This window comes from Teleopsis dalmanni, chromosome 1 (assembly GCF_002237135.1).
Source record: "Teleopsis dalmanni isolate 2A chromosome 1, ASM223713v2, whole genome shotgun sequence".
Taxonomy (NCBI): Eukaryota; Metazoa; Arthropoda; class Insecta; order Diptera; family Diopsidae; genus Teleopsis; species Teleopsis dalmanni.
The window spans coordinates 213,332,127-213,352,343 of NC_051846.1; the positions used below are offsets into that span (position 1 = coordinate 213,332,127).

General features: G+C 31.7%; 3 protein-coding genes across 4 annotated transcripts; 2 read left to right on the plus strand and 1 right to left on the minus strand.

Annotated features, from left to right (window-relative positions):
* The first annotated feature begins 814 nt into the window (after positions 1 to 814).
* LOC119671862 (nucleoside diphosphate-linked moiety X motif 8) lies at positions 815 to 3,125 on the plus strand. The gene is made up of 2 exons (XM_038082682.1): positions 815 to 1,437; positions 1,490 to 3,125. Exons 1-2 carry the CDS (start codon positions 1,083 to 1,085, stop codon positions 1,924 to 1,926), a joined length of 792 nt encoding a protein of 263 aa, XP_037938610.1. The 5' UTR covers positions 815 to 1,082; the 3' UTR covers positions 1,927 to 3,125.
* A 380-nt stretch (positions 3,126 to 3,505) lies between these two features.
* LOC119671863 (chloride intracellular channel exc-4) lies at positions 3,506 to 15,773 on the minus strand. Of its 2 annotated transcripts, XM_038082684.1 has the most exons (6): positions 15,532 to 15,759; positions 5,787 to 5,888; positions 5,556 to 5,720; positions 4,513 to 4,755; positions 4,342 to 4,452; positions 3,506 to 4,271 (listed from the first exon to the last, which is right to left on the minus strand). In XM_038082684.1, exons 1-6 carry the CDS (start codon positions 15,604 to 15,606, stop codon positions 4,194 to 4,196), a joined length of 774 nt encoding a protein of 257 aa, XP_037938612.1. In that variant the 5' UTR covers positions 15,607 to 15,759; the 3' UTR covers positions 3,506 to 4,193. The 2 variants fall into 2 exon arrangements, with proteins under 2 accessions (XP_037938612.1, XP_037938611.1); XM_038082683.1 differs by lacking the exons at positions 3,506 to 4,271; positions 4,342 to 4,452; positions 4,513 to 4,755; positions 5,556 to 5,720; positions 5,787 to 5,888 and adding an exon at positions 6,009 to 7,354 and having other exon boundaries at positions 15,532 to 15,773.
* Positions 15,774 to 16,782: 1,009 nt separating this feature from the next.
* On the plus strand, positions 16,783 to 19,681 carry LOC119671864. Its single transcript, XM_038082685.1, has one exon. The coding sequence runs from the start codon at positions 16,811 to 16,813 to the stop codon at positions 19,646 to 19,648; it is 2,838 nt and encodes a 945-aa protein (XP_037938613.1). The 5' UTR covers positions 16,783 to 16,810; the 3' UTR covers positions 19,649 to 19,681.
* The last annotated feature ends 536 nt before the right edge of the window (positions 19,682 to 20,217 follow it).

Sequence of the window (20,217 nt, forward strand, 5' to 3'; positions counted from 1 at the left end):
TTTTATGATATCCAGTAAAGTATCCCACAATTAACCTCAGTCAGTCAGAATCAGTTTGGGCAAAACAGTTCTTTGGTCTGGCAATTGCCTGGAGTATCGATACCTAAATTATAAAAATATAGTTAAAATACCTTTAGATACGATTTTAATAGATTTATATTACGATCATAACTTAAAGCATTATTCCTGTTTTTTCTCGCGTTAATTGTGGTTTCAATATTATAAGGTGACGTTCGTTACTGAGAACCCGTATGTTTTTGTATTAATATTTAATACTAATAACTTCATCATAATTGAGATTATTAAGATTTAATTTAATTTGATTAATTTTTAATTATTTCAAATATGTACATGCAAATAAATTTAATTTTATTTATATAGAAAACATAATAAATAAAATACACATTATGGCCGTGTGCAAGTTCGAGTAAATTGATGGTAAATTGAAGAAAATAGTAAATTATGTCGGTATGATAGGGATTGTTGGTATTTACCAGAATTTCGAGTAGGATAAATTAGATAAAAATTAGGTATTTAAGGTGTTACCATTGTGAAAAATAAAATTTTTAATAGATAAATAAATTAATTTATAAACTTTTAACCAAAAATAATATATAAGTGCAATAAATAAATAAATAAATATTTACATAAGTGCAGTGCAAAAAATCCCTAGAAAATTTCAATTTACTTTAGCTCAATGTTCTCAAACTCGCACACGCCCTACGTAGACAATTGTCAAAAGCCAGTGTTTCTGTGCTATGCATCACTTGTTAAATTTCCTACTGGTATACTTATATTTACTGCTGTTGAATGTCAAAACAAATTCTGGCCTTTATGTTATTATTCTTACATAAATATGAATATTTAAATAATAAGCCATTTACAAAATAATTTTGAACTTATACCAATTAAAATTAATATAAATTACATAAAAAAGAACATAAGTTTTGTGTTTGCTGTCGCTAGTGGTTGTCATTGCATGCAAACGAAAAAATAAGAAATTTGGCTTATGAAGTGAACAAACTTCAAAACATACTTTTGTGAGATATATTAAAATACTTTTGTTAAATAATAGTGATGACATGCGTAACATATTATTAAAACACCTTCTACGTCTTAAATCCCACAATTCTTCTGCATCATGCCTCAATCGTTTTTATAGTACACAAATTGCTGTGCAAACTGAGACCTCTCCAACTTTAACAGCTGATGTGCTTCTGACGGACAGCTACCAAAAAAGGGTTTTGGAATGTATGACAAAATCCCCACCCGTCGGTGTTAAGTTAAAAAATAATGAAGTTGAAAGAAAGTACGCAGCAGTATTAATATTACTTTGCACCAAAAAAGCAAACGACGAGCAAAACGAGGAGGTTTCATTGCTTTACACTAGAAGGTCTGGCCACCTCAATCGTCATGTGCGCCAAATTTGCTTTCCCGGTATTTATTTTAATAAAAGCATTTAACTTATATACGTTTTGTTATGAAATAGGTGGCATAAGAGATGATACAGATGTTGATTTCGTCGATTGCGCATTACGGGAAACCATGGAAGAGATTGGTTTAGATCGCTCACGCATACAAATATGGGGGCCCACTTCACTTATTACGCCACCGCACACTGCAGCTATTATGCCTGTTGTTGGCGTGTGCCGAAATTTTGATTTGAACGAACTGAAACTTAATGAGCACGAAGTTGAAGAAGCTTTTACTGTGCCAGTTTCCGAATTGGCGAAACCGAGTACTCTCCAGTATACCCAGTTTAAATCGGGATTCAGTTCCCCCACATTTGTTATTGGCCGTAAAAAAATTTGGGGTGTTACGGGATTCATAACTAATAGCTTCATGAATTGTTTGCTACCGAGAGAACTGAATCAACTTAAAGGTCGTGTTAAATTTATAAGACCATACAAACCAGCATCAAACTGACTGGTGTATTGGTTATTAATTGATTGTTAATTGTTAACTCAGGGAATTTGTATCTAACATTTTTAAAGGTTTACATACTCAGCTTAAATTTAAATTTATTTTTTGTACATGTTTGTGTGTATATTTAACTTTATTAGTTAAATTTATTTTATATTTAAAAACGGTTGTAGTAAATTTTTTTTTATTTGAAATAAATTTCATATATTTTTAAAGACCATATAAACAAAAGAAAGCATAAAAGCACTGTTGTTTGATGAATTGTATATTTAAGAATCGTCAGTATAGTCTGCCTGGCATTTCTAAAGTTGTTTGAGGCTAATAATTTTTTTAAATAATATTATCCGATTTTCCAAAGACCAATAAGTACATATATTACTTACGCCCTTGTGATGTCAAACAAGCGAAGTCGTAATGGTCGTAGAAATTGCTCAGTGGTTATTTTCACCCTTTTTAATGTGTTTTTAAAAAAACATTTACATTTTTTCTTTGTTTTTGTGTAAATATTATTATAACGCTAACAATTAATTACAATAAACTTTTGTACTGCTAGTTTACAAGTAAAAATGAATTGAGATGATACGCACATATGTTAAACTGTCATCTCCCCAACGGCTTTTATGCATCATCAAATTGTTTGTTTCAATTCCTTCCGTATTATCATAGAACACTAAAACTTTTCAAAGCGTGCCACAGGTATTGATTTAAATGGCACAATCATCAGTAACTTTCAGACCAGACTATAAGATATTTATTTTTGCCCATAATATAATAAACAATGGTCTGGACGAGACCATACTATTACTGCTATATATCCTTACTCTGAATATCCCTACATCTATATGATAATGATATCTTTATATCATTATCTCTCTAAAAAAGATGATTGCTTCAGTCTGCAAAATCTTTTCTGCCATGTTGTGGTTGTAATAGTTCGTGGGAATCTATATGGGAGAGACCATCTCTAATTCGTGTGCAATAAATCAATTCCTTAATATTTCACTTTCCTTCTACATGTATGGATTTTTTCTTCTACGGCCACTAAACATTAGTAATATATCAGTGTGAGTTAGATCAGTCTCTTGTGTACGCGCTACTTATAATTCCAATATTAGAATGGTAATAACTTATTCGTTATTTATATAATGGTAGTGTGAAAAGTTCTGTCGTGGTATCTTATACGCATAACATTAAAGGTCGTAATATCCACAAGTATATAAGCTTTTTTTTTTGTTTTTGATAGAATAAAATATCGTGGAAAACGATATCCAGTGCATCAGAACAGTATACCGCAACTAACACTTACCTTAACACAAGATTTAGCATTTTGAATGCAGACCATTTGATATAGTATTTTGTATCTGCACGTACCATAAAGACTCTAAGCATTATTAGCGAAGCATATTGATCATCAACATTTGTCATATACACTTATCGCTCAGATCAAATGATATAAATTAGGAGTAAACTTTTGGAGTAATTTCACTTTTTTGTGGTTTTTAGAATTTAATATCACAAATAGGTTTTTAATAAACAATTGCAATTTTCGCTTTCGATGTTAAAAACACAATAATCACATTTGTGTTGTATCAAATATATGAAATATTTTATTATTATATAAGCTGTATATACAAAATAGTATATATTCTAATTTTAAGTATTAATATGTAAATTAAAAAAATAAAATAATAATATTGTAAACGATTATTGTTAGTAATTATTTAGAATCTCGCTTTTGTAAAGCTTCAACTGAAAATAATTGATACAAAGATATCATGTAAACCTATCATTTGATTTTAGATTTTACAATTAATTATTTATGCTCTTAAATGTAATACATTTAAAAAGCAAATACTAATTTCATACTTTAGCATAAAAAATTTTAAATTCACGAATTGAATATTTTAATTGGCAACAGGTTCTGTTCTAATAATTTACTTAATAAAAAAAACCGCATTATAAAGCACATATTTGCATTAAAATAGAAAAAAAAATTTATCCAAGGATATAATATGTTAGCTTCTTGATACAATAGTTTGTTGTAAATTAGTTACTTAAGTAATGAAGGAATATTTATTTGTAAAGACAATTGGGACAGATTCTATTTTAAGCTATTTCAAGTTCATTCATGAAGCTTCCTTGGTTAGTTATGTCAAAGCATTTGAAAATATAATTTGAAACGAAAAGCAATGTAATGTTGCTTTACAAATTTAACTGCTTAAGAATTATTTTTATAAAAAATTCTTAAACTTCACCACTACGTCAATGCATTACTCTGAAATGTCGATTGGAATGGATGTGGTAAATGTCGGCGTTTCAAGTTCTTCATGTTTCTTCATTTTTAGCATCTAAAAATACAAAAACGTTAAATATATATCCAAATGAGTTCCGATTTATCTTTGAGTAGATAAATCTCACCTGTTGCAGCTTGTAATGGTTGATTATGTCTTGGTCAGCAGGACATGATTGTGTAAAGGCATCCAATTGATACATGTGGTACATATAACGCCACAAAGCGGTTAGGTTTGTCTAATTATTATGAAATATAATTAATTAACAGAAAATAAAATAATGAGATAATGAATTTACCGGAATCTCAAAATCGACGAAGTATTTGCCAGCAACGCGAATATGCTGTAATCGAGGCATTAATTCACAATCGAAGCAGCACATTGTGTCTCCAGTTAGGAAGCGAGTATTACGATTTGCCAAATGATCATTGATCTTTCTCAAGTGCGACAAAAGTGCATTGTTTTTGGACTCGTCTTTTTTTACCAACATCAGCTTAAGTTTGACATACAAATTTTCAATAAGTGTAGCCACTTCCTTATCCTAATAAATAAGAACAACATAAATAGTGTAAAAATTACGCTTTAAGTAAGTTTCTTTATCAGAATGGATCCCCATCGAGTCTAAGTTAGTTAGTCAACTAGACTTAGTGCTACATTAAGTAGATTTCTTTCATAAATAAAGAGTTGTCCTAATAAAGAAATTATTCAAATGAACAATGAAGCACAAAATTTAACATTAAAACTTTGAATAAAAAAATAAAATACGACTGGGTGATCATTGTAGATCTTTTGTGATATTCAACTTTCCGAATAAGGATGATAATTTCATTCACTCACGAGTTCTTAATGACAAACCAAAAAAAGAATTATTGACCCAGTGTTCTCTACTTGGCTTTGACCAAATACAGTCAGAGAATGTAACTTGAAATTTCATTTCATTTAACGCAATGTGTCTCGTAAGATAATTTGTCAATAACATCAACTCTGTCCTACAGAGGACAGAAGTCGCTAACCGCTCAAACCGAATACGAAGGAAACATATCTGATCGCAATTTAACTTGATAAATGCCAGCGCAATCCTTGCTTTCTTGACAATCCAAATTGTCACACAGCCTCTCTACGTGACACCTCAGAACAGTTACCTGGCACCCGATATATAATGAACTAATTGTGTGTACGGTGAGTACTATTCTCAGGATTTTAAATTTAGGTTTGCAAACCCGTTGCTTAAAATCACCCACCAGTGAAGCAGTGGATATAACAATCGTATGTTGTCAATATACACCAATATTACTATATATTATTGTAATATGTGTAATAACGTTTACATATATATGTTACCTGTACAAAAAGATTATATCCACCGGGAATATTCTTCATGATGTGCCGTTCAATTTTATCATTCTCAAGAATTGCCAAGCCATTATCGATCAATATTGGAGGATGTGTTGCCTCAAAGTTGGTGCGAAAATCTGGTGGCGGTTTCTGCATATCAACTGTAGTTACCTGTCAAGATATAGTGGAATGTCTCATTTAATATTTATATTACGATTATTTGAGCTATTTACTTACCTTAAGACTAATTGTCTTCAATTCAGCCAATAGGTACAAATCCATAAAATATTCCTGGCAAAATAAACATGCTCCCTTACGACGACCGTCAATAGTGGATGCCTGAAATATAAATCTTAAATATTATTTGTCAAAATAGAGTGCGGTCATTGGTCTCTTAATATCGAGCGTTTCTTCAAATATTGCCAAGTACAAATGTCAAATGCAATAAAACAACAAATGTAAATCTTATATTTCTCCATTTATTGTCTGAGTTTCACTAAAATCATTTGAATCTTTAATCAACACATCAATAATTTATAAGCAAATAATTAGCCTTTTAAAATTATAGATCAAAATTATAACATAATTCAATAATAATTTTAACTAAAGTCGAACAGTGTGTCAAGCAACGCTTGTTCTAAAAACTCTTGTTCATCTGGATCTAGTTTCATCGATAATTGAGGATTAACATTTTCTCCATTTTCCACATCATCACCAGTTTCAACTACATTATTTAATTCACAATTAATATTCTCAGACTGCAGATTTTCTGTAACCTTTTCGCCACCTGTGTCGGCCGCTTTATTATTTTCTGGTTGATGTTTTGCTGCTTCTGCTTGCTTGATGTAACGCCACAATGTCGTTAAAGGTAGAGAATACATTTGGGCAGCGAATCTAACCGATAGACCATTTACGCGATGTGCGCGGTATGCTTTCTCCATGACATCATGATGGCTACCTCCAACTGCATATTTGCCAGTCGAACCTTGGCTGGTATTCATTACTGAAGATGGTAACATGTCATTCTTAAAGAGACGCATTTTATGCTGATGCACAGTAGACTTGGCTACATGCAGTACGCGAGAAATTTCCGCTATTGATATGCCAGCCTTTAATTTTCTGTATATTCTTCTGCATAATTTTCCATCATGCGTGCGAGCTCGATGCTTTGGATTCCTCGAAACTCGTACCCAAATTGTAGACTTTGCAACATTGAACTTTTTAGACGCTTGTCCTAAGCTCATACCTTCCTCTAAAACAGCATGCTCTGCACGTTCCAAGTCCTCAGCTTTAAATTTTCGTGCCGTTTTGCCTCTTTTATTAGAGCAATGTGCAGTTGAATCTATAGTTTCCATTTCTTCAACTGGCATTGACAAATTCAAGTCTAAATCATTTTCGATATCTTCGAAATTATCGTCACAAGCTTCTTCCACTAATTTGTACAAATTCATTTGTTTAGTCAACAATGCATTATTAATAGAATCTCTTTGCGAACATGTTGGTTTTTCCATATCCTGTTGTGCAAATTCAATCCCGCAATTTCGATCTTCTTTTACTACCCCAGAAAGGGTTAAATCAGTCTTATCATTATTTTCCAACTTTATATCAGATTTGCTGAGTATATTTAAAGCGCAGTCGGTATCGTACCCCACAGCTTCATTTACTAAATCATTTAAACTTTGTTGTACATTTGGTAAAGTATATTCTTCGGGTTGTAGCTGGGCTGGTTTCAAATCCTCAAATTCTTCCATATCTGATAGATTCAAATCTTCTTTGAATGGTTCATGTGCATTGTAAATTTCAGCCTGGAATAGTGCAGAGGATACGAAAGGATAACATTAGGGGGACTTAATAGTTAAAAAAGGGGACTTACAGAAACAATGCAACAATTTTGTAAACAAATAAAAATATAAAACTACATTCAAAAATATTATTTATATCTTTTAAATAAAAACGTTCAAAGAGTAATAAAATATAACAACGTTTCATATTTTATTAATTGAATTTTATAGCTGATCATGATGGAGGGTGCAGTCAGATTGGTGTACAAGGACACCACTCCAACATAACCTAACCTAACCTTGGCTGAATCTTATCTTTGCATATAGTTTAGTATGTGTAGGTACGACATCTCATAAGCAATAACAACATAAAATAACAAAGGTTCCGGTTCTAGAATTGGACAGACTCATCCGTTTTTTCAGACGACTACGTACTACTTACTCCTCCCACAATGCCATTTTCATCTGCCACTATAACTATTTGTTATTGATTCACTGTACAAATGTTGGGTTTTGTAATGAATACAATTAACGTAATTTTTAATGGCTTCAACGTAACTTTCACTACTGCCTAAAAGTGTATACCTACGACTCTATGGTCTCGCTATCTCAATGGTTTATCCGATACCATCTGTAGAGTTATTTAACTAAAATTTCTTAAAACCTTAGGTAGGTTTAAACCTTAAAACGAGGTTATGACTTAAATACTACAAGTTTCTTATAAGACGGGTTAGCAGTGGTATCTGCAATCTAACATCTCCTTCACTACGTTACCAGCTTATTAAAAAACTTGATATATTATCCACAAATTGTATGTATGTATGACTAGTGTAAACATATGAATAAAACGCAACACAATCTTTCAAGTACGTCAAAATTGTTGTTTTGTTCAACTATCACAGTGATAATGAATGTATCTGTGAATGAATTAGCACATCTACAATACCCATTTTAAGTATGATTTCCGACACACCAATTATTTTTGGTCTTACACTGCAACCACTTGCACTGTTGATAATTGTGTGATATCGTAAACGATTTTCTAAATAAAAAAACTCAATTGCTTGCAAATTATAATTAAATCATGTGACATCATCGAGGGGTCGCGTGACGGCTCAATCAACATACACTGACTGAAGAAGTACAAGATATTTAATCTATCAATTTTGCGATATGCTAAATGAGTGTAGATTTCAAGCCAAGTAACACATTTTGTGCATAGGTAAAAATTTGAAAAAAAGACACCAAACTCATAGTTCCAGAAAGAAGCTCTCTTGACTTGACTGACTTTGTTTATCGATGAATCGGAAAAGTTTAAAAATTGCCATAAAAGGAATGAAGTTAAAGATATGAACGCGTAGCTTAAGTACATTTCTATCTTAGAAGTATATTTTTTATGTATATATTGTATTTATATATATATATATATTATTTATTTCATATTGTGTAAGTATTTTTGATTATGGCAGATGATGTCATCTACGCGTTTCTCTGTTTCTCCGTTACTTGTTATTGATAAGCACAAATTGAATGCCAAACTAATAAGTAATTTTTAAATTAAAACTGCAAATAAAAATTTTATAAAGTAAACTTGTATTTTTAGCGCCTCAAGAAGAAAACTGTAGTTATTACTTGTAAGAAAAAAGTTTGATTTTTAAAGCTATAAAATCTATCAGCTGAAGATAGTATTTAGTAAGAAAAAGTTATGGTTTAATAGAGAGAAAAAGTTATGGTTTAAGTCAAGTCACTCGACATCGACAACCAATTAAATGTCCTTCATAATGCTCTCGGGAGAGTATCATAGTCAACAAGAAAAACGAATCATTTACACTTTTCCAAGAATGAGAGAACTTATCTGGACTACAGCAACAATGTTAGAGAGAGCAGAAATTATAATTTTAGTAGAAAAGTTACTTAATCTATTATATATCCCAGAACTACTCATAAAAAGTAATCTATTATTATTAATTATATTATCAGGCATTGAAAAATAGATAGAACTTATACGCAGAAACGATGAAGGCATTACTCTCCAAAAAATACTAAAACGTCCCTTGTGAACATGAAGTTAAGAAAGACCGCAAACATGATGGATAGATGATATAACAGATAATGAAGATAATGAAAACGACTTCTTGAAACGATTAATGTCTAACTAGATCTGTTGTAACTTATTATAATTATGATGAGTCCTCATATAAAAAACAATCAATTTTTATTTACAATTATCGTTAAGTACTAAATAACTATTTTAAAAACTATTACACTGTCATGATCCAAATTTTAGAATTAAACTAATAGAATTATATCCAAATATTTTCCCGTCTTAAGGTTGCAACAATGGAAACAAATCTAAGGTTTTTAAAATTGTCTTTTCAGAATCGCCGGCATTTATTTCGCCATTGTGCATTTTTAACGCTACGTGATTCCAATATTAACTACTTCATTACTAAGCATAGATATATGCAGGTGATTTATTTATAATTTATTTATGGCAAATGCTATTGTGGCAGCTAAACTTTAAACTTTAATGTTTAAATGCCTTAAAAGTTAAATACAAATAATGAATTATTTGTAATTGTAATCATGGCTTGAAAAATGAGACTCTCAAAATGACATTACGTACTCATTCTATTACTATTTTGAAAAGGTCACATAACGAATGAGTGCGTTGCCGTCTAGTCTCGAAAGTCTATACGGGCATGTGAGCAATTCATCATTACATCATCCCTAAAAATTAATTGATGTGTGCAAAATGTGTCAGATACTTTGAAATACAAGTAATAAAACAGTACATAGGAAGCCGCTATCAAAGGAGGGCGCGCGAAATAAACAAAATTCAAAATTGAATAAATGACATCAAATTCTTCGGAAATATATATGAGGTTCCTATTCGGAATTGTGTGGAAATTGTGCGTTTAAATTTATATTTAAAAAAAAAAAAAATAAATAATACTGACTGCACGTATGAAACAAAAAATTGATAAGATAAAACTGAAAAAATAATAAAATAAATTCAAATTTGGTTAATAGTTCTGAATACTCTACTTCCAGTATTTGGTAAACAATGGTTGAATGGTTTCAGATATGCAAACATAAAGTGAATTCAAACTGAAGAAGAAAACTATGTCAAGCCTTCTAGTTCCAGAAATATTCGTCTCAACAAATATGCAAAAGACAATGAACAGCATTCAAGACACATTTGACTATCCTATCGAAAAAAATAAATCAATTGCCCAAAATGTTTACTTTAAGATGAGTCCTTAACATGCTCAAATTATATTTGCGACAGAGTGTAACCGATCAGATGAAATTTAAGCTCTTCATGCCCATTACTTGGTTCCAAAGCTTGGTTCCAAACTAGTTCCAAAGCACTTGTATACGACGAATTGGATCAAATGTAAGCAGCAAGACGACAATGGTATGGACATGCTTTTCTGAATAGAAGACTTTACAATTATAAGAAATATACTAAACTTAAGCAAATCACAGTCTGCAAATGTTCTCAATCTAGTCTAAGAGAAGTCCAAAAGAAGAACAGCAACTATTAAATCTTTCAGCATTACTAATTTACAGAAATAATGGGACTCATCTGCGTGTATGCGGGTTTCAAAACATTCAACGTATATATAAGAATATGAGCTACGCCCGTTGTTATTGTCGGTTGTGAGCTACTATAATTTTTAAATCACAATCACAATGATTGAATTGAAGATATCAAGCACTTTATTACAATTAGATGTTTATTATGAATAATAAGATCATTATCATAAGATATATATGAAGCATGGTTTAGAGATTCTATAATGCACAAGTATTATATATGGTATATGCATATTTGTTAACCATGAATTAGGGTCACTCAAGATAACCATGACTTGATTTCTTTGTGAGTTTAGGTTGACCAAGTTCATTAATTGATCAAATTATTGGAGCTAATCAACGTATGTCAAGGTACGTTAAATAAAGCACGTACGCGAATAATTTCTAAAATTTTATATATATCGATAACCACATTTGAATATTTCCTTCTTAGTTAAAATAATAGTTAGCTGCTATTCTAGCTTATAGTGTTAATTATATGGAACTGTAATCTTAGTTCGTGTTATCCAATATGATTAGAAATATTTCCAAATAATCGAATTCTATTCGATTCGATAATAAGACAATGGTAATAAGAAAGTAATTGTGATCTTAAAGAAAGAGTTTTGAATAGAAATTCTTATGTATCTTTTTAAAAATATTCGCTCATTCAAAATCTATTTGCTGTTTATATATATTCACACTTATAACAGCATCTCAAAAACAGTCCGAAGGGACTACACAAGCAGGTCCCAGCGGGTTAGGGTTACTAGAACAACAACATGGAGACATATTAAGAACAAAATAATAAATTAGCTAGCAAATTGGTTCAATATATATAAATCGATTTTGTAATTTTAATGTTGGCTTTCCACGAAAATTGGTTACAATTTTAATTGCTTTTCGGAATACATATACCCAGGAATGCTTTAATATATTTCATTTAAATTCTCTTTTATATTATATGAAGTTCTGCCCATCAAACTTACTTCCTGCTCTCATGTTATCCTTATGCACCCTAAAGAGGAGTAATCAAGGAAAATATATAATAATCAACCCGTTTATAACGAGAGAAGTATCTTCAATGGATCACTTCAACATAATAGATATAAGCTGTTATGCTCATATCTTAGCTAATGTCCAACTTGAAGCAAATGGCTAAATATTGTGGATCAAAGAGCAAAGTAGCCTACCAGACTTTGGATGGACAACTCACTCAATAAAAAGAAATTGTCATATGGTTAAGCCCAAACTCACTGAGAGTTTAACAATTAACGCGAAACATTCCACCTGACTTCAATCTTTTTCATAAATTTTGAATACGAATTTTCTATTTAAAAATATTTAATCTCACAAGTATTTAATCTCATTTATGCTTTTATATCTGAACTTTGGTATTTTGTGTTGCGTTCGCAAGTAACCGAACTTAGGTCACGTTTGGAAATTGTTGTCGAGCTGCTATCAAAAAAGTTATTTAATTATGAAGCAAACAGTTTTAGAACGTGATATCGTACTTTATGTTTTTAAAAAATGCCAAGGAAACTTTAAAAAAAAAACCAAAAAAAAAAATAAATAAATAAAAACAAATGACATAAAATAATAAAAACGTAATCATTGGCAGAGAATGCGGCAAAAATTTTTTAATTTATTTACAATTTGTATTAAGTAAAGAAAAACTGAATTTATGTGATATCGTCGAGTAAAAAAATATCTTGAAAAATGTTCTTCTTTATCTATCGTCTCAGTTTTGACTTTCGCATGCCACAATGTTAGGCAATAGTTTCTCTAACGCCCACGCCCACGCCTAACGCAGCAGCTCCGCTTTCCCCACGTGCCCCCAATCACATCCGTGGGCTTTTCTTTTCCTTAATACCAGATACCAGGATTAAAATAGTCGCACGCAGCTACAGAGCAGGCAACCCTGTTTGGTACAACAACAAAATCCATAGTGTGAACACTCACCGATTCCACCGCAAACCAAAATCAACGATTGGATTGTTATAAGATACAAGATACAAATAGAAAAAAAATTCATCCAAAAAAAAATAAGACGCACCAAAAACTTGTTATGTTGAATAAATCGAACGTTTTGTTTGGTTTATTCACCGCTGAGCTGAATGCAGCATGGCAAGTATTAGGAAAATCAAACTTTCACTTTCCCATTTTCTTAACCACTTTTTGTTTTGGATTGCATTTGATTTATTCACAGCAACTTTGTTTGCATGAACTCGAATTTGATAAATACTTTTCGATATAAGGAAGGAAGTTCAATAAAACAAATAATGTATATAATGTACTATTTGAAAATAAGACACAGATATATGTGCCTATAACCCACATGGTTCCTTAGGGAAATCTGCTTGTTTATTTTTTCATGGAAATATTCGGTGGGACCCAATTCTCCTTGATTGGTGGTTTCAAGACGTAGACTTTTATTCCAAGATTTCGAGACCTCGCAATATGTGGAGGAATATGTTTAAAGCATGAAAAATTATCAATATATTACCACTCACAGTTTACGGTTAAATTGAAGTCATACAACAGCTTCTCCACTGCGAATGTATATAAATATTACCTGTTTAAGTATCAATTTGAAAAATGATGTTTGAATCCGAGAATTTGCCTTAGTGAAAAACTCAGTATTTATTGAAGACATTAATTCTTTGGTCTTGAAAATATCACCTTGTATGCGAATTCTTACGCATACAGACAGTGATGAAGTTAGTATAGAAAAATATTCATTAAAAAAAACTACAATCTAATGTAGTCAGTCAAAAAAACTAAAAAAATAACACAGCTAACAACACCAAGAAAAGCGAAAAAGTGACAATAGCCTTAAAAATTCCAAACTAAAAGCAATAAAAAGTGTCAACTAATAACACTAAAATGCCAAACAATAACACTCCAAAGTGCCAGTTAACAGTGTCAAATGAGTGCCACCTAACTGCGCAAGAAACGTCAGCTAACAGCACCATAAAAATGAAATAGCTAAAGAACTGACAGCTAACGGCATCAATTATTATTAAGATATTTTCCACGGCGATCTAGGAAATTGCAAAAATACTATAATAAATTTTATATTGGTTTCTTATAGTTAGTTAAATACTGTCTTTAAATCGTTTAAGGTTGAAAGTCTTTAGAATGATCCTGTGAGATTCAGGTATAGATTTCCTCTTTTTTCTTAATAACACTATCGAAAATGGTGGAGAAAAGTAAAGAGAATAAAAAAGTGCTGAATAACTTCACTAAAAAGATGGAATTAAAATAACAAAATATTTTTATAGATCATCTCTTCATAAGTCTCGCTTAAGGGGCACCTTAGTAAGTGCTGCCCCTCTCATTTTATTTATTGATTTATAACCCACTACAACCTTCACACTCTCAGTATTATTCAACTAGGTTTATATTTTGATCCCAAATATATTACATTAGCTTATTAAAAGGTAAATTAATCAAAGAAGTTAGTATATAAATCGAAGAACCTGTTTAGATATAAATAAACAAAATATTCACAAGCCACCCATTATACTCCTAAGATATCTATTACAGAAACTGGGAGAACTACAACTACCGTACCTCAGAGATGTGTACATATGTCTCATATCAGTATGATAGTATGATTAAAGTATGATGGAGTCTTCGGCCTAATAATTAGTTTAGTAATATTAACGGTAGTAATTTATAGATAATACAAATAACACAAAGCTGTTTTAATACCTAAAAGTATTTCAAGTTTAAAACAGATTTGAAAAATAAAACTTTTTACACAAATAAATCGAACCACACCACACCACACCACACCACGCCACATTGTTTGAGAAAACATCAATTTTATGGATTTTTTATCGTCAACGGCACAGAAGACGGAATTATTACTCATCTAAGTCAACAGATTTTTTTTTTTTTTGTATGTTTTTTACGCTTTGTATGTTTTTGTAAAAACAAACAAAACCGTTTTCATATTTGGAATGACGTACCAAGAAAGAAATTTGACGAACTAACAAAAACTACAGAAGAAGAACAAGAAACCGCGAAGAGCGAAGCAACATCTGTAAAAAAAAAAACATTCAAATAGGAATTGAAACCGAAAAGGAATAGGGTGGATGAGTCTTTTCGATAAGTGTGGCGTTTGGCGTTTCTACACCCTACACCCACCTAATACAGCTGCAAAATAACAAAAACACTTGTTAGAAACGCAGAAACTGTGGTGAGTGATTGAGGGGTAAGCCAAATGCTTACACAAAAAAAAAAGAACATTTAAAAGGCGCACAGTGAAACCAGTTTTTTTAGTTAAGAATCAAACCAAAAGATGCAGACGAATATAAATTTCGTTAAAACACGATCAACGAACAATACGCAAAAGAAAATTGAAACAAATGCAAAAATGAATTTCAATTAAGTGGGCAACAAAATACATCTTTGAAGTCTTTTTCCAGCGTATTGCCTTTTGCGCACTGGAATGCGGTTTTTTCAGGACATAAAATGCCAAATGCAAAATGCAATGATTTTTTAATTCAATAGAATATGTTAAATAAAATTACAAGCACTTACATATTCAAAAATTACAACAAACAACATTCCCGTGATTATGAAAGAAAAATATGTCGATAAGCGCTCACCTTTATAATCAACTCTATTTCTGGCACATCGCCGTTGCTGATTCCATTAGTTTCTTGATTCTCGGCTTCAGACATCTTGATAATATTTCGATAAAACTATTTGTGAATGCAATGCACAAATAAGTTTAGTTGTATTTTAATGTTCACTAAAAAAAAACACTAGTACACCTCCGAACTTTCCGCTGCGATGTTACAACCGCTGACGACTCCTGGAAGAAACTAAAATGGAAATGTAGGAATCATTTAGAAGCAACAGTGCGTTGGAAAGAAATAACATACTCGTGAATTATCATACAAAAAAGCGAGATAACATGTCGTGACACATGAGCCGACAACGTTTGCATACAATCCAGTATTGCCAGCAACTAAAAATTTCAAATACAAAAATATTTTCAATTGACGTACGGCAAGCATCGTAATACACACTTAAGTGTCGATTTGGCATGAAATTGACACTTGCAGTTATACCAATAAATCTTAGGTGATAACGCGCAGTTAATTGCAATAGAAAAATACAACTTGAACATCTAGAAAGAAAAAAAGTCACTTATAAAAACATCATTCCAATCTCTGAGTTTGTTATTAAGGATTTCTGGCTCACCAAGTTAACGACCTTGTATCGGAAATTGAAAGTAAGGAGTTCATAATATAAAATATATATTTTATATTGAAAAATGTTTTGATATGTTTAATTATATAAATGTTAATTATATTTGCAATTTTTTATTGTTTCTATGGTAAAGTGTTAGCAAGAGTTTTAACTTAATCACGGCTTTTTATAAAAACATCCGTCCCATGGTTTTACTGAAAATAGAGCTAGACAATGTTTAAAAAGTCTTAGTTTAGCTTAAACATTAGTCTAATGTTAGTTATAGTAATTTTTCACAATGAAGCTATCTTATCGAATACAAACAAAGCAACATTTAAACACAACACTAAGTTTTATATACAACTATTATTTTACTATAATAACAATTAAATTCCATTTATCACATATCCTGTAACAAAATCTGATATATAATTAATTATATTAAAATTCGTTGTTTTGAGTCGTATGTTGTATGTTAAGTGATGAATTTTACTACACAACGCTTGACAGAGTATCCATTTTGGTGTTTAAATTATGCAAGCAACCATGTTTGAAAGTGTAAACATATAATAATATTTTTGCGAATTTTAGTACTCTGTAATCAGCTGTAAACTAAATTGACATTTACTGAACATACCTTGTTTATATACATTTTGTTTTTGTTTAAATACAATTAAACATTTTTCTGAAATGTCAATTTTTCCAGCATATTGCGAAAAAAATGAAAAAGAAAATAATGAAGATTTGAGTCAATCTGTTTCGAATCCAAACTGGTTGGAAAATGAAAGCTTTAATGTCCAGGATGAAGTAAATAAAATCTTTGATGCGGAAAAGGCAGATTCTTCATCCAGCACGAGCAGCAGTTCCGATGCTAATAAACATGAACTCATGGAAGATGAAAATGAATTTTACAAATCATCAAAAAGTGTAAGAACGAAAAAAAATACGCCAGTTTATGAATTTACAGGTGCTGAAAACTATTACATTGACAAAACTCCATCCATTGTAAATATTAAAAAGCACACAATATCTAAAAAATTTAAACAAAAGAATTCAAAAAAATTGCGTTACTTTCAAAATAAACTACTTTCTGCTAAGATAGTGCCAAATCTGCAACTCAATGAAGACGAATATACTACGCGGTTAGCAGAGCTTAATCGTGCGACTATTACAGCTCCTGGTGAAATCCAACACTGGTTGGAATTGATTGAACTTCAAGACAGAAATCCGTATAAGATGACGCGGCTCGCAATTGCAGAAAAGAGAGTGGACATTATAAAGCGAGCGCTTGTGTATTTACCGCGAAACAATATTCTATACAGTGCCTTTGTCAATGCAATTTCTGATTCGTTTCCTTCGTATGAAGTCTCTGCCAGGTTGGATAGCCTAATAGCTAAGGATTCAACCAATTACACTTTATGGTTAGCTCAAATCCTCTGTACACAAACGTCAATGGCAAAGTGTAATGTGCCTGATGTGTTGAAACTTTACAGAACGGCTATGTCTAGAATGCACCATGCGAATTTGAAGGCATCGTCAAATGAAGTGGTGGTGTCGGATGATATTATGCTTGCACTGTTCTACAATTGTGCACTTTTTCTACGCCAAGCAGGTCATTTTGAGCAATTATTTGCCTTGATAAAACTTTCGCTAGAACTAAATATTTCAATAGACGGACTAAGTGGGCTTGCGCCACTTGACGCTGATCATCACACACTTATTGAGTATGAAGAAATGATATTAGGATCTGGGTTGCCTATGAATGAAATTTGGCTGCGTATCGAGAAGCTTCGGCAGGGCTTCAATTTTTTACCCTACACGACCAATGTGAAGTGTTCCGATCCCGAACGCATTGTACTAAATGAAGATATTTGCCACTATGCATATCCACTGAAATCACCTGAAGAATCATTTAAGCTGATGTTATTAATATTTCGTTTACTTAAATTGCCATTCATCGAAACCGATTCACTTGCAAAACGACTGAGCCTGCATACATCGTATGCAAGTGGATCTGACGCTATTGAAGATGTGTTCATCACATTTTTACGTGGTGGAAATTTTGTTTTAAAGCACGACGAAATGTTTTTAAACAGTTTGTATGAATTGGTTAAGGAAATGGCTGTTAATCCGACGTTCGTGTGCACAAGCATTGGGCATGAAATATACATACGCTCCATAACCGATCTTCTAAAGAATTGCGCTGCGTTTTACGATGGTAAAGATGAGCGAAAGCGCATTGCCTTGTTGATGCTGTATTGCCGCTTTGAGCGCGTTCTGCTCCTCATACAGAAAGTTAGCAAAAAATTGACTGCGGAATATGTGAAGGCTGGACGTTCCAAATTTAAAAGTTTACTCAAGCTGCCACAAAACCGCAACGTCATCAATTTGTACACCGAACTTGGAATATACGAATTTGAGGCATTAAAAGATTCGGATGATTTAAGCAAAGTGAAAAGTATTTTTGAAAATATAGCCGCAAATAATGAAAACGAAATTTTCTCCTCCGACTTGTGCCATTTATATGCAACTTATGCCGAAATTTTAATCCAAAGGAAAATGCTACAAGAAGCAATTAAAGTGCTATGCGCCTTTGGGGCAAATGTGGACACAACGACCAAAGATACGATTAGCGATGCAAAAAAACTGGCGGCGTTGAAAAATATACGCGAAAAACTGGAAATCCTCATCAAGGTTGAGCAAAATGTAAAAATAATGGTTCTGGAACAATATCTACTGCCAGACCACGTGGTGTCCTTAATTAAAATGCATGCATTGTTGCAGTGGTTGATGTGCGACAAACCTGGCGCCTTGTCCTTCATTGATTCTCTGACTAACTTGTTTTGTGACAGTTCGGATAGACATATTTTTCTACGTGAGCAAATCCTTCAAGTGAGTATTGTGCTCACAAAACTGGGCGATGCCAATAGCCTGAATTGCAACAACGCTCTGAATAAAAAGATAAGTTTGGGTCTTGAGCAATTTCCAAGCAACATGTGGTTAAAACTGCGATGGGGTGTGGAGAAAACGTCTTGGTGCACGTCATTAGTTTTGATCCAAGACGTAACGAATGTGTATGGTATTATTTTCACCATCGCAAAGTTCCATTGTAAATTTTTAATGCAAGACTTCCAAAGCACAGAATTCATGTACTCCGATGAAACAATACGAATAATTGATGAGAAATACGCTAAATCATTAATCCAAAATCGTATAGTGAACATTTTCAAGATGTTAGTCGACAGTTCGAGTAAAACTACTGGAAAGGATACCTGTAAAGCACTGCTGAGCAACTCACTATTTTGGCGGCTGTATCTGCGTTGTTTGTCCGATGAATATACTGACTTCGAAAAGCTAAAGGAATGTTTGTTAACTTCGTTGGATAATTGTCCTTGGAGCAAAGTATTATATTTAGATGGTGGAACTTATGTACCGCAACAATTGTCACATCTGCAAGATTTAATTATCGAGAAGCAACTACGTCTTTATGCCCTGCCAGAGGAGCTACATATTCTACGTCAAGAATAATATTAAATCTATTATAAATATTTTTTAATTTATTTAGTTAATAAATCGTTTTAAATAATTTTTTTATAAGTGTAAATAAATTAGTTAAACAAAAAGTAAAGTATGTTTAAAAATAAAAAATTATATTTTTTCTATTTTAATTAATTTTCACTGTAGACTTATTTGTTATAAATTAATATTTGCTTTCCTTGTTTGTTGAAATCAATTAAAAAAGCAGCAATACTTTCCTATATAAAAAGCGTGTTTTCCATTTCCATACTTTTTTTTACAAAATTGTTCAGAAACTTAGTTTTATAAATATTTTTAAACAATAGATGAAGTTTTAACAACTTATAATTTTTCCTTATTCCTCCTCCGTTCTATTCCATTGAGATTATGTCAAATTTTGTAGAAATTAGTGAAAAAGTTAGAGACACGTTTGATTTTCTTATTATAGCCTTAAATTGTTCTTAGTGATATACACTCCCAGATGCGGTACGGTACAGTAGTATAAAATCGACCGCAAATGTATAAAACAGTTTATTTTATAACGAGTCAGAAGAGAATAAATAAATGAAAGCAACCTAAAA